Here is a 23705-nt window from a genome sequence, read left to right on the forward strand (position 1 = left end):
GAATGCTTAGAGAGTGATTGAGAGAAAAGAGAAATCGTTTGAGAGTTAATACTTTTCCTGAAATAAATATTTCAATTTCTGAATCGAAAGTAACAAATCGATTTTCCTTTTTTCCGAATTAAATATGGCAATCATGCACTTAGACGATTCAAATTTATGGAGTAGGTAGAGAATGGTAATAGAGTGATTGAGAGAAAACAGAAATCGTTTGAGAGTTAATACTTTTTTTTTAATAAATATTTCAATGTCGGAATCGAAAGTTACAGATCGGTTTTCCTTTACTCCGAAATAAATATGGCAATCATGCACTAAGACGTTTCAAATTTATTGTGTAGGTAGAGAATGCTTAGAGAGTGATTGAGAGAAAAGAGAAATCGTTTGAGAGTTAATACTTTTCCTGAAATAAATATTTCAATTTCTGAATCGAAAGTAACAAATCGATTTTCCTTTTTTCCGAATTAAATATGGCAATCATGCACTTAGACGATTCAAATTTATGGTGTAGGTAGGGAATGGTAATAGAGTGATTGAGAGAAAACAGAAATCGTTTGAGAGTTAATACTTTTTTTGAAATAAATATTTCAATGTCGGAATCGAAAGTTACAAATCGATTTTCCTTTTATTTCGAATTAAATATGGCAATCATGCACTAAGACGTTTCAAATTTATTGTGTAGGTAGAGAATGCTTAGAGAGTGATTGAGAGAAAAGATAAATCGTTTGAGAGTTAATACTTTTTCTGAAATATATATTTCAATGTCGGAATCGAAAGTGACAAATCGATTTTCCTTTTTTCCGAATTAAATATGGCAATCATGCACTAAGACGTTTCAAATTTATTGTGTAGGTAGAGAATGCTTAGAGAGTGATTGAGAGAAAAGAGAAATCGTTTGAGAGTTAATACTTTTCCTGAAATAAATATTTCAATTTCTGAATCGAAAGTAACAAATCGATTTTCCTTTTTTCCGAATTAAATATGGCAATCATGCACTTAGACGATTCAAATTTATGGTGTAGGTAAGGAATGGTAATAGAGTGATTGAGAGAAAACAGAAATCGTTTGAGAGTAAATACTTTTTTTGAAATAAATATTTCAATGTCGGAATCGAAAGTAACAAATCGATTTTCCTTTTTTCCGAATTAAATATAGCAATCATGCACTTAGACGATTCAAATTTATGGTGTAGGTAGGGAATGGTAATAGAGTGATTGAGAGAAAAGAGAAATCGTTTGAGAGTTAATACTTTTTCTGAAATATATATTTCAATGTCGGAATCGAAAGTTACAAATCGATTTTTCTTTTATTACGAATTAAATATGGCAATCATGCACTAAGACGTTTCAAATTTATTGTGTAGGTAGAGAATGCTTATGCTATATGCTATATGCTAATGCTTATTTATTTCGGAGTAAAGGAAAACCGATCTGTAACTTTCGATTCCGAAATTGAAATATTTATTTAAGAAAAAGTATTAACTCTCAAACGATTTCTCTTTTCTCTCAATCACTCTCTAAGCATTCTCTGCCTACACAATAAATTTGAAACGTCTTAGTGCATGATTGCCATATTTAATTCGAAATAAAAGGAAAATCGATTTGTAACTTTCGATTCCGACATTGAAATATTTATTTCAAAAAAAGTATTAACTCTCAAACGATTTCTGTTTTCTCTCAATCACTCTATTACCATTCCCTACCTACACCATAAATTTGAATCGTCTAAGTGCATGATTGCCATATTTAATTCGGAAAAAAGGAAAATCGATTTGTTACTTTCGATTCAGAAATTGAAATATTTATTTCAGGAAAAGTATTAACTCTCAAACGATTTCTCTTTTCTCTCAATCACTTTCTTACCATTCTCTACCTACACAATAAATTTGAAACGTCCAAGTGCATGATTGCCATATTTAATTCGGAAAAAAAGGAAAATCGATTTGTAACTTTCGATGCCCAGAATTAAAATATTTATTACAGAAAAAGTAAAAACTCTCAAACGATATTTCTTTTCTCTTAATGTCTCTCAAACGACTCTCTAACGATTCGCATTGAAAAAAATAAAAAAAAGTAAAGTGAGGGGGCCAACTTCACACTAGAATTTGAAATTGTTTTTACGGAGAAAGTAGGAACTCTCAAACGATATTTCTTTTCTCTCAAACCCTCTCAAACGATTCTCAAACGATTTGCGTAAAAAAAAGTTAAAAAAATTAAAGTGAGGGGGCCAACTTCACGGAGGTCACTTACGTAGGGTCGGTGCAATTTTTGTAAAGTCGAATGTTTTATTCTGTTTCTCTGGTTTTACTCTATGATAGACCTTGAAGCTGTCAAAATAAAATTTATGATTGATCCTCATTTTAATTAGATTTTGTTTTCCTTTTTCATTATTGTAATGTTTAAATGTGTGTATTCTATGTAAATAATTTTATTCGGGATTTTACGCAGTTTCTTATTTCGAGTTTCAAGTACGATACCTGCAGCTGTACTGCTGATCAAGCAAGAAAATAACAGGCAAGGATAGTAGTGTAGTTTTTTAAATATAGTTAACACAATCTAATGTCTGGATTATTGTATATTTGTGATTACGGAAATAATTCTGATTCTGACGAGTTTGAAGTCGACAACAAGCTACCAGTGTTAAAAAGGTAAATGTCCTATTACACACAATTGGCCTTTACAATCCTACAAATTTCATGTCTATTAATATATATCGTGATTAATGTTGAAGTTTTACAGTAAATTGATAGGTACTGTAATAACCAATGTATTTATAAAAAACTTATATTGTGATAGTGAGGTTTATTTGTGCTAACTTCAAAGCAATAATAATTTGAATTATGGAATGGAATCAGTAAAATGTCTGTTCCTACAAATTTTTCCTGGAAGTCTAGTTATGTAAAGTATGAAATAAATATATTTGTCAACTTAAATTAACTTTTGCGTCCACTATGATATTATTTTGATTTTTAAAGTTTTCTTACCCTGCTACTACTGTTATGAACATTTCTTGCAGATCTGAAAAATTACCTGTACCAAATCTGAGCCATATTCCAGCAGTTCCAGTTGAACAGTATAAAGATAATCCTGATCTTCATAATGGTCGCGTGAGGAGTTTTCCACATGTGAGAGGAAATTGGGCAACCTTTGTTTATATTAAATGTAAGTTTCTTTGGTAAAACATCAATTAAATCTATGATAAATGATTAACCGCGGTATTCTGAGACCAAAAATCTTTATAAAACATATTGTCATCATTTTTCTGTGCATCCCCTTCTCAATTAAAGGTAGGCAATGCATCTGCAATTGTGGATGTCCATAGGCAGTGCTTGCTTTACTTTTTCATTGTATTCAGATGGCCGCTTGCTTGTTTGCCACCTTATGATATAAAAAAATATCTGTTAAGAATTTTATTTTTTTAACTTCATGTTAGCAATGAAGGGCAATAGATACGACTCTCTAGTTGGTGCAAAAACTGGATTTACTATATCTGAGTATAGTCTTTAGTGTAGTATCAGGTTTAATTTGCTTATAATCTATTTATTGTTTTAGATCAAGATGAAGATTCATTACTGAACTTTGCAACCAAGTTACAGAGTTTGTTATTGGAAGTGAAAGACTTGTTTAATCTCTGTGATGATTTTCACCTAAGTTTATCTAAAACAGTGGTTCTAAATTATCACACCATTGTACCGTTTACTCAAAGTTTGAAAGAAGTTTTTTGTGATATTGAGAGGTAAATTTTATTTATTTGTCCGTTTTAATCATGTTTAATGAACTCAAAACTAATTTAAGATGTTACTAAAGGATAAACCTAAATCGAAAATTTGTTTTATGATATAATATACATTGCTACTCTTGAGATTAGAACAAAGTCCCACAAAACTATATAAAATAATATGACTGCAGGATTAAAGTAAAAGAAAGTTAAATTAAATAAAGTTAAGTAATTATATAGATGTAGTGTTATAACTAGAATTCTTTGTTTTTATATTTCAGATTTTATTTAGGTTTTGATAACATTCAGGTTTTGTGTAATGATGAGAAGACTCGGACATTCATTGTACTGAAAGCTGACTACTTTAGTGTGAAGAGTTTAACTTCTCTTGTCAAAAAAATAGACACAGTACTTGGAGATTTTAAATCAGAAAAATTTTATCAAGTAAGATGAACATCATTTTTTTTTTAAATGTAAAATATATTGCTGGCAAGGAAATGTCAAATTTTAGCTTTTTTTTTCAACTTTTTTTTGTGACTCACATATTGGTGTTTTTTTACAAATGTAATAACATTTATATTTTGAAGCCTTAGTGTGTCGTGGGGTGAAAAATAATAAGGCATTTAAATTTATAAATATGTTGTCTGTTAACAAAATAGTTATTAAAATTACTGTTTTACTTTAAATAATGTTACATATAATTATGTCATATATCTGATATTTATTGCAGGATCCGTCATTTCACATAAGCTTACTTTGGGCGAATGGTGACCATAAAGAAAAACTTGAAACTTTGTTGGATAATGTAAATGAAGTGATTAGCGCCGAAGTTGTGAAAAAAATCGAATCAGTTCTCGTAGACAAAGTATATTGTAAAAGTGGCAACAAGTTTTATCAATATTCATTAGATTAATATTGTAGCAATATAATGACAATGGAACGAAATCTTAACAAAGTTTACATAAACCCCAATTTTAATCAAAGAACTGCAGTAAATGTTATGCAAATACCTACTCAAAATAACATGCATGTTAATCCGTACATTTCTCAAGTAGACTCACGAAGTAATTACGATCAATCATTGAATCCAACAAAAAGAAGAATATTTGTTAACCCCAATTTTATACGACCTAATAATTTTGTGAATAATTCCAAATCTTATGCACCCAGTTTATATTATGAGACCCCGCTTTTAAAACAAAATGATATTGAAAATAGTTCAACCAATTTTAATGAACATATTGTGTCCTATCAAAATATACATGAAAATCTAGAGACAAAGTTGTCACCCGCTGTAACAAAGTCGAGATATACATTGGTACGTAAAAATGATAAATGCACTGCCAACGTTGAAACGATAAGAACTACCTCCACAGTTAAAATAAGCAAATATAAAACCATGCAATTAAGTTTAATTAAAAATAACATAGAACAGCAACCTAAAAAGCCAGAAGTTAAATTACAAACAACACAATACAGAAACCAATCATTATCAAAGTACAACTACATAACAAAGAGCACATATCAAAGTTCTAGTGTTAATAGAACTTATATCAAAATTAACAAACAAACTCCAACCGTAAGAAAGTCGATTGAAGTTAAGACAAGCATAAAAAATCCTAAAGCTAAGAAAACTTTGTTCAGCCCAAATGTGTCAATCAATAGAAAAACAATAGCGAGAAAATATAAAAAGAACAATATACCTTGTCCGTTATTTACTAAATATGGAAAGTGTTTGAGAAACATTCAGGGAAATTGCGAATTTTTACATGATAAAAAACATGTCTCTATTTGCAGAAAATTTCTTAAAGGAATTTGCCACGATACCGCTTGTCTCTTATCACACGAATTGAGCGCGAAAAAGATGCCAACTTGCTATTTCTATTTAAATGGAAATTGTACTAAAATTAACTGTCCATATTTACATGTTAAGTTGAACAACAAAACGAAATTGTGCAATGATTTTTTGAAAGGTTATTGTGAGAATGGTGACAGATGTATCTACAGGCATGTGAATAAGGAAGTAAAAACAGCTATCAAACAAAATATGAACCGACAACGTCGTTTTACATGCTCAAATACAATCGTAATGCCTAAGAAAATTAAAATTAAGCCAGTCCTTAAAAAACCTACAGAAAGATATAAATCTGTGTCTGAAACTGAATGTGACCAAGATGAAGATGTAAACTGTAGATACTTTAAGAATGATACTCAAGAGGATGAACAAAATCAAACATGTGATGTGATCAAACCGAGCAGATGTAAACTGGGTACTTTGCCATCTTTTATTAAATTATAATTACATAGTTATATTTTTGTACTTTCAAATATGTACTTTTCATAAATAAAAATAATATTTTCAAAGACATTGATGTATTTTTTTATATTATTACTGAGCCTATTTGAAATCTATATATATAAAAGAAAGTCGTGTTAGTTACACTATTTATAACTCAAGAACGGCTGAATCGATTTGACTGAAAATTGGTGGGCAAGTAGCTTAGAACCAGGAAACGGACATAGGATAATTTTTACCCCGTTTTCTATTTTTTTTATTCCGCGCGGACGGAGTCGCGGGTAAAAGCTAATATTTGACAAAAAGTATAAAATTGTTTTAAATTTTCTTACTGCATATTTTGCGTCGCTACATTGATTATTGACATAGATTAAATCATTACAATAATTCTCATATTATATATTTAATAAGACTGCATAAATGTGAACTATTATTAATTACTAAATAAAAAAAATGAAGTTTATTTTACAATACAAACATGTCTGTTGCTTATAACAATAAGATATCAACAATGTAGAAGTCTAGAGATGATTCATTTTTTAAACCATTTAGGAACTTTGCTCTGCTTTGTGGAAGAAGAGTTTGCATCCGAAGTTTTTTGTGACTGATTAGGTGTTTCATCTTTTACTCTTCTGGTAGGTGCTCTATAAGAAAAAAATTTTATAAAACCAAAGTTAGGTCAAATTCCTCGGACCTAACTAATCATTAAATTTCTCTAGATTGGAATAGTAGCACAATTTTCATGTTAATTTCTCAAGTAATAAATTCATACTTACCGATATTTTGAAGCTAAAATACTAGCAGCATCACTTGAAGTCTTCTTTAAATATATATCTTCTTTAAGGTAAGGCTTTCCGCCGTTTTCCTCAGTCCATTTGAAGTGCATTAGAACACAAGGAACAAATTTAGCTTCGAGTAAAGTCATAGAAGGATCTAGGGGTTCCTTTAAAGGGGTGGTAACTGAAATGAATAAGTTTTCTTAGACATTTAAATGTTTAAACAAGAGCCAATAAATTGTAGCTTACGATTTTGTTTTATAGCATTTTGCCACATTTACAGTAGTAGCTGTTTAATCATACATCCCAACAAGCATCCATACATACACATTTAATTCCACATACATATAATTAAGCCTTTTATTTGTACATAATTTTAATTTTATTCTTTTTCTAAGTCTCAAGTTAGATAATCGTGCAATTAGGCATTTAATTATTTTTTATGTTACTATTCTGTTATTTAAACTGTACCACTAACACAAAAGAGTCCTGGCTCCTATAATACAGGTTTAGAACCTAGTTTAGGAACCAGGCTACTATGTAACTACAGGTTACTATGTAATTACCATACTTTTGTTGCATAAATAAATGATTTTTATTATTATTTATTATTAATTACTTACAGATAACAAATGATTTTTCTGGATGATGTAAATGTTCCTTTACAAAATTTTTAACTTCTTCAATTTTTGCTGTTGGCGCAAATATACCTTGTAAAATCATATGATCTGGAAACTGTATGCGTACTACAGCATTTTTATAAGAATTCTGTCTTTGTTCAGAGGACTGGAAGTAGAATAAATTAAATGTAAAATATCATATGTATTTAGGGTTTTATCGATTTAAAGGCAAATATCAAATTGCGGACGAAATCGCGGGCACAGCTAGTAACGTCATGAAGTATTCTAGAAACTAGACTAGCATTGCATCACCTTTAATGAAAATTAGTAAAGCTTGTCCCCTTTTTATTTTGGCAATTAGATAATCTTTAAATTAAAATAATTAAGACAAACATAACAATTAAAAAAAAATAGAGCCATACAAAAACAATAAACATAAATAAATAACCTGTCTTTCCATCTCCCCTTTCTGTGTTGATGTCAACAAGGGCATGTTTTCAAGTTGTAGTCTTTGCTGTTGCAAGTCATGGTATATCTTGCGTACTTCTTCTATTGTTAGATCATAAAAATCGTCTGGCAAGTCTTGTAACTCATCCTCCATACCATCTGGCGGCAAGAAAGCTATCGCTTTTTGAGCACCTAGCTAAAATTACGAAATTTCAAAATATTAATTTTACTTTGTAACGGAGGAATAATTTTGCCAATTTGCATTATTTAGTACAAATAGTCTTGGCCGTGATTTGAATACAATTTTTGGTCAATATGGAATGAAAATGAAATAAGAGAATATAAAGATGACTCACAAATACAACTTCCTCTTCTATTTTTAAACGACGCTCTAAATTTTCTTGTGAGAACTGACTGTTTAATTGCTTTTCATTAATATGTGCTGTAGATGTTGCAGTTATGTTTATATCTTCTGAGTCCACTTCCATTTTTTGGTCAGTAATAATGTCTTCAATTTTATCACTAACATTTAGTTTCTGTGAAATAGCTTCATTTTGGTGATGTTCCTGTTTTATAGCTTGAACAGGGTCAAAGGCATTTGTTTTGTTTTTCTTTTGAATCCCAGAAGGTCCTGGAAATGATGGTTCTTTGTTGTGAAGTAATTCTTGCTTATTTACAGACGAGGTTGTGTTTCTTTGCGGCTCTACTTGCTCCTCAGTTTGAGGCCGTCGATAAACTCTTGAAACATTTGCTTGCCTAAAGTTATTTTTATTAATATTAAATACATGTATTGAAGTCATAAATTTAAGCAGTTATAAAGTATGTAATAGTTAAAAAATCACTTACATTGCTTCTGTTTTGTTAAGCAACCTCAAAATTGCTCGGCCTGTTATAAGCCCTAAGTGACGTAAAGTTTTATCTTTTAGTGCGTCTATGCCTGTCACTTCTTGTCTCATGTATAATATTGATGGAGTTTCTAAGGACTCCAGTTTTTCAGGTGCAAGTTTTAAAGCCATGTCATACAGAGTTGTACTTGGTGAGAAATCTCCCATTTTTCTTTCTCCTGCAATTTTAAGAATTTCTCATTTGCCACCATATAATATGAAAAAAGTTGTATGGGAACCACTATTGAGAATCTTAAAAATTCAAAATCCCATTTACTCAATGTATCCCACACACACAAACTACAAGTTAAAGTAAAGTAAAGATTTACGATGAAAAAAAAGAAAATAAAAAATTGTGCTTAAAATGAAAGTAAGAAAAGGACACAATCGGTACGTAAAATCACTGCTAGGTATTTATGTTATTTAAATATATTATATGTATTATATTAAATGTAACTAAGAAAGCTTAATAATTACCATCATCCAACATAAGCCCAATTGTGACATCAGTTTCTACTCGTTTCCTTTCAGTTTCAACCAGTTCAAGCATAGCTTTATTCGGCAAATTACAAAATCGTATCGTTGTTGTTAGGTCAAGAATTGTTTTGTGATGTTTCAGATCATAATCAGTAGGTTGAAAGCCTTGTTTTGCACAAACATCTTCTAAAACCTAGTTAATTGCAATAAAATCCAAATTGTTGACAAAATTCTTGCGAGGAAAATTATAAAATAATATTCAGAAAGCAACTAATGCAATGACAAGCGAAATTTTATAAGGAACAAACCTGTAAAATGCTGGTGTCAGCAGTGCAGTGAACTTTTACCCTTCGTCCATTGGGGACGAGAACGACCAAGTCTCTTGACATTTTTTGCTTTTCTGAGCGTTAAACAAAATTCATTAAATATTCATTAAAATTGAAAATTCAACTCAAAATGATAAACCAATACGCCGGCATTTACAATTTACAAGTTGTTTTGACACTGACAAATATAGAGCATATAAAATAACTGTCACCTGTCATTTTAGAATTCAGGTGACAACGAAACAAAGAAAAGATAGCAAGAGAAAAATCTTTCCAGTTTTATATGCAATCCTACAAAATAATTATCTTTGTCATTTAGTTAAGTTTAAGAGGCATATACTATATATACTATCGTATATTGTCTTAATGGATGAAACTAAACTTTAGTTTGTAACTTCATCTTTATCTAAAACTAGTTGTTGCTCGCGACTCTGTCCGCGCCGCATTAAAAAAAAAACTTAATAAGTAGCCTATGTGTTTTTTCAGACTTTGTTCTACATCTATGCCAAATTTCATCCAGATCCGATGAGCCGTTCTGGAGATACCTTCAAACAAACATCCATCCATCCATCCAAATTCGCATTTTTAATATTAGTAAGATATACTACAGTTTAATAATATTCTGCTTTCCTCACAATTAAATTTATAGACGGACAAAGTTATCTGACCCGGTGGGCGTAAGTTACGACGGATCACTAGCGCCCCTGGCAATATCAAAAAAGCGTTTTAATTTGTTTTTACTCTTACTTTTTGGCTCGATTTTTAGGAACTCCACGGCTAGAATGTATTTTGCGAGTGAGTGAGTTATGGACTACTCCTTTTTCATAATGTATACAAAGCCAATCACGGATGTCTGGCCTGGTAACAGAGGCGCTGCTATCGTGATTAATCCTGTCAAAAATATACAAAACCTACTAAGTATAAAAATGCGATCAGAAAACTTTGTCGGTCTTTAATCGTAAATATGACTCTCCTTATTTTCTGTTACTATAGGCACCCTAAAGACAGTCGTAGGCGTAAGCATAGTACTGAAAACTGAACGAAAGAACTGAAACAGACATTATCAGTATCATATTATATCGTATGAGTAAAACACGAAGAATATTGTCCAAAATATATTTATTGTAGTAGACAACTCGGGGACGCGCGCCCCGCGCCCAGCCCGCGCCGCGCGCGCGTCCCGCAACAACGCTTCGCTATCTACGTCCTTCTCTCTGTTTTAATAATTGGAATAATTTATTTAATAATTACAATTTCCTTTTATCTGTTTTATTTAACTTAATTATAAACTAACTTTGTTTTGTATAACTTGGTGTAAGAGAACAGCCTTAGGAATTGAAATGGGGTGGTGCAAAATACACCTCACAGCACAGTTTCCATTTCCACTCGCGTCCGCTCTCTAGAATTAATAAAGAAACCATTAGAATAACTTAAATATTATTTGAAGAATTCAAAATAAATCATATCACCAAACATGTGCGTCGCCAGCCGATGATAAGGGGGTGGGGGCTAGTAGTCATTTTTTTTTGTTATTCTAAAGAGAATACTGTCACCATGTGGTCCAATTTTCCAACAAAAAAATTACAAGTCGTTTGAGTTATCCACATCGGATTGTAAGCATCTTAGTATTTTTAAGTAGTTTATATATCTATTCTTCATTTTATATATCTATTGTAGAAATTATAAATTTTTATTAATAATATATTTTTTTTTCTAAATTAATCATTAAAAAGAATGAAATAAGTGTGATTCAAACAGGGTCTTGGAAATTTAGCAGTAGAGTTAATAAGGGTGATCTCGTTGAACGTATACCGACTGGATTAAAAACATACCCGAAAAGGACGAGCATATTATAAAACATAAATATGTTAATCTAGAAGTGAAAAGGTTACATCTTATCACGAATTGGAATAAAAATGGTTAAAAATGCAAAAAAAAAATGTAGGGGCACTATTGTAGTAGTATAGTAGAGACCTGGAGCGCAGATCGCCGCAAGAGAGGGGACGGTCGAGTTCGGGCAGTAGGTCTGCGGGCGCGCGCAGCGTGCGGGGCCTGGTGGCGTCGTGCGGCGCGCCGCCCGCCAGCAGCGCGGCCGCGGAGGCCAGGCGGCGCGGCGGCGGCTGCAGTCCGTGCACCGCCAGCGCCGCCGCCAACTGCCGCGCGCGCGCCATCGCCGCGTCGCGCTCGTGACGTGCGCGCCACACCTGCGCACCGCACTCAATTGTCAACAACTGTTCAGCCACAAACCACAATACTGCTCCAAGGAACTTATTACAGTAGAACTTTATTACTTAGAAATAACTACTAAACGTTTTGAACTTCATTTCTTAATTATATGTATTTTAATAGTGTATTTTAATTTTATATAATAATAAAATAGAAAGATGCCAACTTGTGCCGCGCACACCGCCGAGCGGCAATGGCCGCGGTGTGCCGCGCCGAAGCCGCGCGACGCCGCCTCCACCACCGCGCCGTGAAATGACAAGGATTGTCCTGCACAGAACAGTCAACATAATCGTCCTGCAAATCATAAATCAAAAAAACCGTGAAATGTTCGAATTGCTTCCTGAAATACCTAAACCAAGTTGTGATCGCATTTTTCTATGCATGTTCTAGCAATGTTTGCATTGTAAAACACTCTTTTGCAAAGTACCCAGTTTTATCGCGTAGTTCCTTAAATTGACTGGAAATTAACAGTTTGGGCATCGTGTCTATGTAGTGGTAGTACGTGATGAGCATTACCCATAGAGAGCGAGACGAGGGCGCAGCAGGAGCCGACGCGGGAGGCGGCGAGGTGGTCGCGCACGTAGCGGAAGTAGACGTGTTCGAGTAGCAGCAGCAGCGCCGCCAGCAGGATGCCGGCCATCAGCAGCAGAAATGCCGAAAGGAACTGCTCCAGCGCCAGCGGGTCCGACGACTTGTGCTCCTGCTTGTTAGGCTTGCACGTACCCGTCATCCAATACCTGCCATTTGAACATACATCATGCAGATACCGTATTTACAAACCTCCCTTGTCCCAGGTGAGCGACGCGACGCGACGCAATTTTACGCAACGCAAATAGCTCTAGTATGTATTTGTGCTGCCATTTTTGTCACACCATCAATCGCGGATTGAATATCGGTCGCATCGGATAGAATCGCACCGCGTCGTAGATAAAGGACAACGGGCAGTACAATACATATACGAAAGACAACGCAAAACACACATAATACAGTGAAAGTTTAACACGGATTCATGCACATGAATAAAACCCTATCGATCAATCGAAATTCCGAAAGCAAACGGTGAATGCTAAGCAAAACAACTAAGTATTTAAGCTTCCATAATGCGGCTAACATCGCGCCTCAATAGATATCAAAGAGACTATAAGCTCGATTTAATGGAGGCTATCTCACGGATTGAGCACACAAACACGCGATCATTTTGATGAATCGATTTATACATCGACAACTATGAAATGTAACAACATAAATCTGGATAATGGTGTTGATGGTCACGCACAAACATTTATAATAACACAGTTTGATACCGACCTGCGTAATCTTTCAAGATCTCCGTTTGAACGCAAATCTAGCAATCTTTTGTTGAACATACTAAGATATTTAGAATTACGCGTGAACGCTAATCCATAGCCGGACATCGCATACCACGAACCTACTGTTAGAAGTCGGCAGTCTTCGTCCTATAAAATTATTGTATCAAATTAACTATCTCTAGGTAGCATTAGAATATCAGTAATGTTCATATAAAAGTACTTACTTGGGATACTAAATAGTCGAGTACAGTGCCATCATATATAAACGCATCGAGTTCACCGGTGAGTACGCTCGTCACACCAGCGCCTACCGTACTCCGGTTGAATCTAGATAAATAAAAATAATAGATAACATAAAATAAACATAATAAAATAATAGGAAACTAAAAAAAAAACACTTTTAAGAAAGTTCTCACACTATTGCAACTTTAGAAAAAGCAATGTTTCATGAGAGAGACATCTAAGTACCAAAAGTATCTTAACAAAATTCAGAAACGCGAAAAACATGACAATATTACTATATTTGGGAATGTTGAAATAAAAGCATACTTGTATAATATTTTTTATTAGATTGAAGATGAACAGGTATCCGATTTTATAATATTGAACGCATTTTTTTGTGATCGATAAAGCAAAGTATTTATATGTTTACTTACTGCGCCATATAGGCATGGGGTTCTGGAAAGTATTTAGCTAGAGTAGCGTCCGTGTGCGACCAAGGCACCGTGCCAAACTTTAGAGGCGGCCGCTGGGACAGGGGCCTGGCTATCCGCGGATCGTCCAGGCCGCTCAGCTCGTGGAATTCCTCGCGAGTGATCATGAAGGCCGCTAAGTTAGCAGTGTATATGGCGAGGAACACCACCGCGAACATCGCCCACATGTTCGTCATGAACCGAGCCGTGAAACCCCGCGGCGAGTCCACATGGACAGACGCCTAGTAATACAAAGCAAGTTCTTGAAACAATACACATATAAAACAAATGGAAAATATCGTCGATCGTCTCACCTGAAACAATACAGCCCACACGATCCAATACGTTCTGCAAAGTGAGAACCGATTTTGAGGGATTCGTTTTGAATTATTTCCAGTCGAGCAATCGAACCCGCTCGGAGAGAGCCACTCAAAAAAGAATATAGAGAATGTGGCGGCCTGTATCGCGACGGCGCCGACCAACATCCACGACGCCGTGTCGAAGGGTTCCAGGAAAGCCGTCGGTGATATTATACCGGTTCTTTTCGCCACAACAATCGCTACGCCCGTCTCCATAAATGGTACGCTAAAGTCTACAACAGCCTCGCGGTCTGAATTTATGATTAATGATGTTAGAACCTGGAAAATAGTTAATGAAGATGTCAACATTGCCATGAGATTTGACTCGTACGTATATTTGAGACTCACCATGTCTGTTTTCTTATTAACGAGATCCGCAATGAGACCGTTCCATTTACCGTGGTGCAGTGTACCCCAGCGGCCGTCCTCCACCCGCACGAGCTCGTACGTGAAGCCGAGCTGCTCCGCCAGCTGCTGCAGCAGGTCGATGCAGAAGCCGCTGCAGCACTGATATAACGAGCTGTTCCTGTGCGCCGTCCCCGCTTCTATACTATATAACGCAATATAGAAAGAAACATATACACTTTGCATTCTTTTCACAGAAGATATGAACATTTTGATATCGATTTTAAATGTACACCCCAATTAACAAAAAAACAGAAGAAATACATTATTTTTGGCAATCAAATCTAACAATTTTATAATGAAAAGACGCGGATTTTAGTTGCCCAGATTTCGGCCAATTTTTTAGGACCTGGCGAATCAGCTGGTAATCTTCGACTTTATAAATGTACATACCCAGCAACATCGACTTCAGGCGCAACACGACAAATGACCCCACGGTCTAGTGAACATCGTCCGCTCACGGGGTCTGGCGGCGCAAGATTTATGTACGGTGGTTCCTCCAAAAATGTTATCCTCATATGAAATTTTTCCGGTACACCTTGCGGTGGAGTGTGTAACCCACCAGGCCACACTATGTCTTTGATTATTAACCGTTCTCGTGGATAAGAATTCCATGTTCCGATTTCTTCCCATACTAACTGTAATAAAGGTTTTAATAAAATAACACATTTCCCAATACATGGCGTGTATAACTATGTGTAACGCTTTCAAGGAGTATGTACAGTAAACATTACATTATAAGGGAAATGTTATCTTTAATCTGTCCCATTTAAATGTGAATTTAGTAAGGACGCTTTAATATTTAATACAAAAATGAATACCTGTTCACCCATCGCGGGCCTAAGATTCATGATTTTTAATTCAGCCGCCTTCAATTCTCCTTCGGGCGTAAATTCAATGTTCGGTCGTCCGCCGTCGCTTTCGACGCTGACGTTCCGCAAGTGGCGGTAGAATCGCTCGCCGGTTGACCAGCGCGCCTCGCCCGTGCCCGCGCCGCTGCACGACAGCCTCGTGCCCAGCGGGTAGCGGGCGTACTCTGCTTCCGACACGAACGACTCTACGCCGTATGCGAAAACCTTCACCGCCGTCGCGATCTCCGGGATCACAGAAGAAGTATCGAAATGCACACCTAATGACAAAATGACGCATCATACACACTTAAGTATAGGAATAGAAGGTATAACGTGACCTAGTATATATTTAAAAGTATATAATTTAAAATGATGCAACGAAGAACATACCTAGTACTCCAACTGGGAACTTGTTTGGTTGCTGCATAGAGCCGAGCACACTCTGTGTAACAATCCATACGAAATTTTCTCCTGTCAGGTGTAAATCTCTTGCCGTTGATAAAATATCAGCGGCTTCCTCCCTTGTGGCGTACAATAACATGACCCTTGCCTCACTCGTCACTAACTCATTCAAATCTGACCCCCTCTTCACCACAATCGCATTTAATATCGTGAACTTGAATCGATCCTGCGGGGAAATGGACCAACGTTAGTGAATTAATACGAAAAAATGATCTTAAGATAATTGCTTTTCAAAAAGGCACATTAATTGAAATTAATATCGAAGGTATTATCCTTTTTCTAATTCTCGATGGCTTGCGCTCAATGGCGCACAAAGGGCGGGGATATAGGGATGATTAATATCGTCTTGTAATTGTTTTGAGGGTAACCGTTTATTTTGCTATTGATTTTCTTACAACTCGGTCGAGATCATTAATATATCAAAATGAATTACAGTGCTGTAAAAGTCTTTAGTTTGGTTCAAACAATCAAAATGTGCCAGGTATAGTAACTATAAAGTCCGCAAGGATATGTTCACGTATTTAGCGGACTGGTAATTCAAAGGTCAATACGAATTAAACTTAAATTAAATTATGAAACGCTCGCCCGTCATCCAAGTCCGTAAATACAAAAGAACAATATAAAGTAGAATAAGAGAGTAAAGTGTGTGTACTTGTAGAGCGGTAACTCTTTCCCTGACGGCTTGTATAAAGTCGTCGTGGCCAGCAATGGCGGACGTGACGACGCTGAACTGATGCCACTTGTATCGTTCTAATATCGACAACATGGCGGCAGTTTGGTGTTCTATGGACGGGGCCAGCTGAAGTCGTAAGGAGGCATGGGCAGCTCGCTTCTCGAGCCCGCTGTTGTCCGCATTCCATGCGATAACCTGCGCCGTTACAAAGCAAAACAAAAGTAATACAGTTAATCTTGTAACAGCAATATATTCAATAGTATGAAAAAGCTAAGAAGTAAGAAAGCATTACCGGTATGCCAAGATATCCGGCAAGTTGTAGAAAATATTGTGCAGAGGCAGTAGAGCGCCCGTATTGTTCATGATTCATAAGATAAAGGATAGCAGACACATTGACTGCTAAAAATTCTTTACATAACGAGTCCAAGATAGCTGAAAGCAGTTAAACATGATTAAAACGGTTCTTGGTTATTAATGCAAATAAAAATATTGACAAGCTAGAGTTCAGGTACAAATTTAAAAATGTATAGAAAGAAGACATTGTCAATTTCTAATTCCTAACTGAAGACAGCGTAAGCGTTGTCTGACATGATCATGATTAACGTTTGCAAGCAAGGTCAGTGTGCTTCCAAGACATGCCAACGATGATGATTTATGTTAAATTTCGTGACTACTCGGAATCACTCTCAATCCAATACTTACACATCGGACTGGGCGTGAGGCCTTGCATAGAAAGGGTAATGTTGAGGCGCACATGCGAGAAGAGTTTCTGTAGTTTGCGCGGGAGTTTCGCTAAGGCCGCTTTCTCTGCTCGCGTGTAGTCGCGCGCGCCGAAAGCCTTATGTGGTACGACAAGCGCAGCGGTGATGACAGAGGGGGCGCGGGGAGCTGCGGGCGCGGGTGAAGTGCGCGCGCGCCGCAGTCCGTCGCCTCCCAGCCGCACGCCGCCGCCGCGCCCGCCGTCACGCGTGCCGCCAACGCCCGCACCCGCCGCGCCCGCTGTGCCTCCCACCTTGATGCCGCCCGCGCGCTCCGCGCTCGCCGCCGCCAGCGCTCCCAATGCCGCCAGCGCCATCAGCGCACTGCGCGCCTGCATCTCGGCTTTTGATGCTGCAATAGTTACATTTGTTATACCAACATATGTAGCTTATAACTTACAAGTAAATACATACAATGTCTAGTAATGAAGCACTTATTCCAAAAGAGAAAGCACATTACAAACGTAATTGTTGAGAAAAATTCTTAAGAGTTATGCTTTGCTTAACATTGACTGATCAAATTGTGTTCTACAAAAAAGTATGTTTTAGAAGAGGACATTGTGTCTATTATTGATTTTGTGCACCTTGAATGGCGAAAGGACAAGGCCAATTTTAATTTTTGAGATGAACTGTTGATTCCAATAAGATGTCTGAAATTTCTTTACATATTTTCTTTTCTTTTTAAATAACTTTATTATGGAAAGCATTCAGTGAAACACGAAAATACGTAGGTAAATAAAAATACGTAAAATCTAATGTTATTTGAAAAAACAAAGAGAATACCTTGCGGCACTAGAGCAAGAAGTAAATGTAAACAAATGAGACTCATGAAGGTTAAATTGGAACAACCAGCTCAGTTAGCCAGTAGCACTTGAAATCAGCGCTGGTATCTTCTGATGCCAGTGGGCAAACCAGTCCAATAACTGGGATGGCGTTCTACTTTTGAAGCCAGTTTGGCCGTTCCGCCGCAAGTGGTAAAATGTAGACGGCCTGTCCTATGCCATTCCAGTACTTACAGAACGATTGTATAGAAAACACAAATTGCTTTTTTTAGGGTAATTTTATATGCACTGCGATTCGGGAGAAAAAGGTGGCGCGAGAACCGTTTTCTTTCATCTTGTTGTTGTTGTTGTAATTCTTTATTGCTCAAAATATTATAAATATTACAGTGATTTATAATTAATCCAACAAAGTTTTTATCTTTCATTTCTTGCGATTTTTTAATAAAAATTAAAAACGTCTCTTCTGGAAAGACTGGAGGAATTAAAAATAGAGTCCTGAAGCAGGATCGTGTCTACAGCTGGAAAAAAGTTATATTTATTAAATGGTAACTGTTCATGGCTTTGGTATAAAATGGTTTTAGTTTTTTTTTTGTCATTTACTGCGTTTTAATGCTCATAGTAAAGGATTATGCTTTTGATTTTATTTACCGGCGTCCCGCATTGTATGTGCGCTGTTCATTTCACAGAGACCCCTTGCCTGAGCAGAAGTCGACATTTATGAGAAAGCGAAATCAAAGTAAAACGCTATCACAAATCCCAAAGCAAACAATTTTTACGGAGTTTAAAAAATTGTTTTAGATTTGTAAGGTTGAAAAAATGAAAAATTAAATTACAATAGACGTAAAATCCACCTTTTTTTTACTCATGTGGCATTTTAAAGTTCAGTGGTATATAAAGAATATGTAATTTTGGAATTACGACAAACAAATAACACAGAATAAGCGAAGCTGATTTTATAATAAAAAATCTATAAGTGTAGAGTACGTAAGAATTTGGGGATAAAATGCTATAAGTCAAGTGTCTTCATTATGTTAATATAACCTTCTATAGTTGAATGATTTATCATAATCATAAAGGTTTTAGTCACTAAGCATGTAATTATTACAATCCATATACTACCTTATTATTTATTTCATATATACCGTTATTAGATAATCAATATCCGCTGTTAGGTTCCATTAACGAAATAGCACTTGACTTTATTTAATACGATAAAAACCAGGCCTTAAATTAATTTTGTTGCTGGTTATCAAAAGGATCGATAAGAAAAAACAAAAGTTTAGGTGAGGAAATTTACGTTTTGTCCATAAAATAAAGTTGATACTTCACCAAATTCCTTTAACTGTAAAATAAACATATTGATGTACAAGTTATACAACTCTGTGTTAAGGTAAACAAAAATGCTATATGTGTGCTATGAGTGTGTAACAACTCATTATGACATAATTGGAGAAGGCGTAAAATCTAAGTACCTATAAGCGCGATAAGCGACGATGGTGGCAGTGGCCGCGGCGACAGCGCAGCGGCCTGCTGTTAGCTATCCACATATATCGGGTAAGCGGCGGACCGACATGGGGTCGTTCTAGGACGGATACTGCTTCAGCTTCTGGCCTACAGCGAGTACCACCACGCGTGTTTACGTAAGCGCCACGCCCCGAGCCACGCTCTGGCGGTGAGGGGCGCGGCGCGGACCAGCTTGAGTCGCTGAGCGCCGACCGCCGACTGACGCGCCCTCATCCCTCGCGCGCCCTCCGCCCTTCGCGCCTGCGCCGAGCACCAGCTCCACGCCTCCCAGTCCATTATGTAACTGGCTAAGCGTTGACAAAGCCCCATTAAGCCCCACGCCGAAGATATACTTCAAGTAACCGCTCCTACCGAATTTTAGCCACGAAAACTATCCGAAAGATCCGGTCGCACCTCACTCCCGGTGCTTCTTATCAAAAACTTTTAATTTCATTTATGAAAATTGAGAAAACATTGTGAATATTTTCTCAATTTTCATAAGTATTTCACTATTTTCAAATCGATACATTGCTCCCAGGGCATATAAATCGTTATTTTTTTTAATTAAACTCTGATATTGTGCAACAACTCGCTGTAACAGCTAGCACAGTATTTTATTTATATAATTACTGATATTTTTAAAATGTGTACTTCGATGGCTCCACATTGATCATCAAAAGAAAATTTATCACAACAGCGTGTTAAAAAGAAATCTGCCAAATACTCCTTTATAAGGGATCTAATTGCACTACCTAAAAAGGGTATAAAAGATATTCAGGTAAAATAAACGGGTCAGTTAGTCGCCATGCCGTGAACAAGTAAATCCAGGAAGATCAAATAAAGATAGACATCAGCTCTGAAGAAGCCGCTCAAGTGATTGCTCGTGGTAATGTGATGTTGCTTGACTGTTGAACCTCAGCCGTATTTCAGTTCGACGTGTGGTTAAACGTTTCCAACAAAGAGATGGTTATTTTAGACGACGTCAATTTCAAAGAAAACGCTGCACTTCAGATAGAAATGATCGTTTTATTGTCACGACGTCTTTACTGACTACAGATACAGCTTCGGTTAAGTCGTAGAACTTCAGAGGACGTTTCTACGATTAGGAGAACATTACACAAGAAGAATCTAGCGCCAGCAGGCCACCTGAAGGCCCGAAACAACGTTACATCGCAAGATTGGATTCTTGAACAGTGGAGGACCTTACTTTTCTCTGATGAGACTAGGGTCTGTCTTTTCAGTAATGACAGACCAGACGTAGAAGAGTCTACAGAAGGCAGGGCGAAAGATTCACACAAACCTGCTTTGAAAAATCCGTTAAATACGGGATGGCTCGTGTATGTTTATGTGTTACAGCAGTTAATCACTGTTTAAGATTTAAGAGCTCCAAGATGCAGTAATAGAAAAATCCCTCTGGTCACTGTTGTGTGTGCCGTTTGTAAAGTCTATGAAAGACCGCAAGGAAGCCGTTATACAGACAAGGGGGGTAACATTAGGTTTTTAAAGAACATTTTTCTATGTTTATGAAGTTATATTAAGAATAATGAATTACAAAATTGTACTTACCCATAGACTATAAGAATATAACTAGTAACTAGATTAGCTGTTCGCATATACCCGCAAGGAACAGAGATATATTGTCATTCATAAATCAGTTTAACTTAGTGTCGTCGTAAAACATTGTTGTCAGGTCATATTAAAGTGATTAAAATTAACACAGTTTTTCATTCGTCCACAAAAAAATCACATAATTAACATTATTAACTTTAACAGTAATTTTTATAGTTGGGCTTACATAAGATTACGCCCTTTGTTCGATTAACTTGTTTTAGATCCCTTTATTACTGCTGTTAACCGCAATGGTTCAAGGTCAAGATGAGAAGGTCAAATGAGACCCAAAAATGTGCACGCGCTATATTTGTTACTCGCTTGTACAATAAAATGACGGCGATTTGTGTCTCTGAAACTCTATGATAAAGAGGGTAATTTTTTACGCGCGAACGCGAATGAAAGTTTGTTTTCATGAATGTAAATTCAACTGTGACGACTACCCAGAGCCTAAACGATTGAACCGATTTTGGTGCGTGAGGTTTCATTCGATTCGTCTTCGTCCGAAACGAACGAATGGAACAGGCGCTATAAGGACGGGGACATGGCCTCGACGAGAGTCCTCTTCCCTGACGCCATAAGCGCCTACCCGGTACTCCGCAAATTAGAGTTGAACCCCGTGCTGGTACAGGTCTTAACAGGTCATGGGGGGTTCTCGGAGTACCTGCATAGGTTTAAGTGCAAGGCGAGCCCCTCGTGTACCTGTGATACGGGGATAATCCGTGCTGCATGCCCAAGTGTACTAAATGTCCGGCATTCGGAAAGCACCGAATTGATAAGTAATAAGAAAACCAGAGAAACTTTTGTAGAATACAGTAAATATATAGCAAAGAAAATAATAGAAAGAAATAAGACATAAAAAGAAGCTAGTCAATCTTAACCCATTAATTAAAAATTTATTTATATTTTCTTTAGTTAGGCATCTCACACACAAAACATTTCTTCGTGTGAATCATAAATCATCTCACTTTTGGATATTAATGTTTGTTTTTAAATTTTTTTAATCGTGGTTTATTTAGTGGCAATAATCTTTCGACATTTAATATATGAATTCCCAAAGTAAATCGACTCCTTCTGACAAACACGAAACCTACTTGTATCATCTCATCAGCATCCAGTGTGTATTGAGCGGATTTTAAAGTGGCTTTGTGTAAATACATATAAAATTTAAAAAAAATTGAATTGCTTCCTGAAATTTGAACTGTTTTAGTTACTGAAATTATAAAAAATAACAATGATTATTACTTCCCTTTTTACATTTTCCTCGGGTAACGTTGATTGAGTCAATCACTTGTCCTTTGATTCTTCACAATGTTGCAACGTAAGAAATTGGGAATAATTACAACAGGTCACAGTTACTAGTTAAATCATCTTACTAATATTATAAATGCGAATGTTTGTTTGAAGGTATCTCAGGAACGGCTCAACGGATCTTGATGAAATTTGGCACAGATCTAGAACATAGTCTGGAAGAACACATAGGCTACTTATAACGTTTTTATTTGTAATTCCGCGCAGACGGAATCGCGGGCGACAGCTAGTACTCGTACTAATACAAGTACGACAGTTTGGATGGATGTTTATTATGTATCTCCAGAAAAAATAAACGGATCTCGATGAAATTTAGGAAAGACGTAGAACATAGTTTGTAAGAACACATAAGTAACTTAATAACTTTTTTTATTCGAAGCCGTACATACGAAGTCGCGGTCAAAATAAAAGCAAAGATATTGTAGCCCGGGAGCCAGGTACATTTTCAGCCAATTATTTCCTCTCGAGCGAAACTTCGTAAAATGCATAAGGGATTTTTACTATGAATACTCGCGACCATCAGATGCGGCTCCGTGGGTGGGGTGGGCAGTGGCAGCCTCCCACGCATTCTCCCTCATTTGAAAATTTATCAGAGTATAGTTTATGTAGTATTTTAAAAGAAAAACATAGCCAGCTGACCATAACACGGTGGATTATACGTCAGCTGGCTCCTTGAAGATGAAAAAAATAAAAATAAATTTTCAATGATTTCCTCTCAACAAAAAATTTACCTGGTGATCGTTTATATGCTAGGTACTATGAATAAAAATTAATGTCAGCTTGCTGTATCTCAGTGGAAAGTATGTCAGCTGGTTCCTTGAAAGGTGTAACGCAACAGCATCTTAATTTAACAGAAATCTAATTATATCTCTGTGTTTTCAGAGAGAATAAGAGAGATAAAAATTTTGTAATCATAAGTGTCACGATTCAACGCTATTTTTAAAGGATCATTCCACATACTGGACGTCTACTTGGAATTTGTTAATATTTATTGTATTTATTTTTTCAAATAAATTCTAGGCTTGTACTATGATTTGAATTACAATAGTCGAATGGCGGAATTCATTGCCACTACCACTTTCAGACATCAGGACTCTTAACTTCCCCTTCGAAATGTAATAGCGTGTACCAACTTCATGTTAAGTTGATAAAGAGGGCTACAGTACCATGCCACTTGTTTAGTTCTAATGACTTATGAACACTTTGCTATAAACAAGTTCTCATAGTA

General features: G+C 36.1%; 4 protein-coding genes across 4 annotated transcripts; 2 read left to right on the forward strand and 2 right to left on the reverse strand.

The window, feature by feature from the left end:
- Positions 1–2295: 2295 nt before the first annotated feature.
- On the forward strand, positions 2296–4970 carry LOC106719190 (U6 snRNA phosphodiesterase). Its single transcript, XM_014513461.2, has 5 exons — positions 2296–2641; positions 3010–3155; positions 3546–3729; positions 3993–4155; positions 4442–4970. The coding sequence occupies exons 1-5, from the start codon at positions 2553–2555 to the stop codon at positions 4622–4624; spliced, it is 765 nt and encodes a 254-aa protein (XP_014368947.2). The 5' UTR covers positions 2296–2552; the 3' UTR covers positions 4625–4970.
- Positions 4625–6043, forward strand: LOC106719188 (zinc finger CCCH domain-containing protein 3). Its single transcript, XM_014513459.2, has one exon. The coding sequence runs from the start codon at positions 4640–4642 to the stop codon at positions 6008–6010; it is 1371 nt and encodes a 456-aa protein (XP_014368945.2). The 5' UTR covers positions 4625–4639; the 3' UTR covers positions 6011–6043.
- A 392-nt stretch (positions 6044–6435) lies between these two features.
- LOC106719128 (tether containing UBX domain for GLUT4) lies at positions 6436–9718 on the reverse strand. The gene is made up of 8 exons (XM_014513383.2): positions 9520–9718; positions 9212–9404; positions 8697–8913; positions 8207–8606; positions 7852–8046; positions 7407–7569; positions 6784–6967; positions 6436–6651 (listed from the first exon to the last, which is right to left on the reverse strand). Exons 1-8 carry the CDS (start codon positions 9598–9600, stop codon positions 6540–6542), a joined length of 1545 nt encoding a protein of 514 aa, XP_014368869.2. The 5' UTR covers positions 9601–9718; the 3' UTR covers positions 6436–6539.
- A 1016-nt stretch (positions 9719–10734) lies between these two features.
- LOC106719082 (glutamate receptor ionotropic, NMDA 2B) lies at positions 10735–19964 on the reverse strand. Its single transcript, XM_045680388.1, has 16 exons — positions 19528–19964; positions 17218–17625; positions 16808–16947; positions 16495–16710; positions 15771–16008; positions 15351–15658; positions 14923–15167; positions 14473–14674; positions 14080–14403; positions 13730–14007; positions 13298–13400; positions 13072–13220; positions 12280–12500; positions 11930–12030; positions 11512–11741; positions 10735–10936 (listed from the first exon to the last, which is right to left on the reverse strand). Exons 2-16 carry the CDS (start codon positions 17609–17611, stop codon positions 10900–10902), a joined length of 3186 nt encoding a protein of 1061 aa, XP_045536344.1. The 5' UTR covers positions 17612–17625; positions 19528–19964; the 3' UTR covers positions 10735–10899.
- Between the last annotated feature and the right edge of the window lie 3741 nt (positions 19965–23705).

Source organism: Papilio machaon, chromosome 12 (genome assembly GCF_912999745.1).
Source record: "Papilio machaon chromosome 12, ilPapMach1.1, whole genome shotgun sequence".
NCBI lineage: Eukaryota > Metazoa > Arthropoda > Insecta > Lepidoptera > Papilionidae > Papilio > Papilio machaon.

Excerpts from the sequence above, each read along its gene's own strand:
- LOC106719190 (XM_014513461.2), top strand. The coding sequence starts at position 2,553 with ATGTCTGGATTATTGTATATTTGTGATTACGGAAATAATTCTGATTCT. Across the intron at positions 2,642-3,009 it reads AAGCTACCAGTGTTAAAAAG|ATCTGAAAAATTACCTGTAC; the intron begins GTAAATGTCCTA and ends CATTTCTTGCAG. Across the intron at positions 4,156-4,441 it reads AATCAGAAAAATTTTATCAA|GATCCGTCATTTCACATAAG; the intron begins GTAAGATGAACA and ends TATTTATTGCAG.
- LOC106719188 (XM_014513459.2), top strand. The coding sequence starts at position 4,640 with ATGACAATGGAACGAAATCTTAACAAAGTTTACATAAACCCCAATTTT.
- LOC106719128 (XM_014513383.2), bottom strand. The coding sequence starts at position 9,600 with ATGTCAAGAGACTTGGTCGTTCTCGTCCCCAATGGACGAAGGGTAAAA. Across the intron at positions 8,914-9,211 it reads TGGGCTTATGTTGGATGATG|GAGAAAGAAAAATGGGAGAT; the intron begins GTAATTATTAAG and ends TTAAAATTGCAG. Across the intron at positions 8,047-8,206 it reads TAGAAGAGGAAGTTGTATTT|CTAGGTGCTCAAAAAGCGAT; the intron begins GTGAGTCATCTT and ends TCGTAATTTTAG.
- LOC106719082 (XM_045680388.1), bottom strand. The coding sequence starts at position 17,611 with ATGCAGGCGCGCAGTGCGCTGATGGCGCTGGCGGCATTGGGAGCGCTG. Across the intron at positions 15,168-15,350 it reads GGCCCGCGATGGGTGAACAG|TTAGTATGGGAAGAAATCGG; the intron begins GTATTCATTTTT and ends CCTTTATTACAG. Across the intron at positions 12,501-13,071 it reads GATCTTGAAAGATTACGCAG|GTATTGGATGACGGGTACGT; the intron begins GTCGGTATCAAA and ends TTCAAATGGCAG.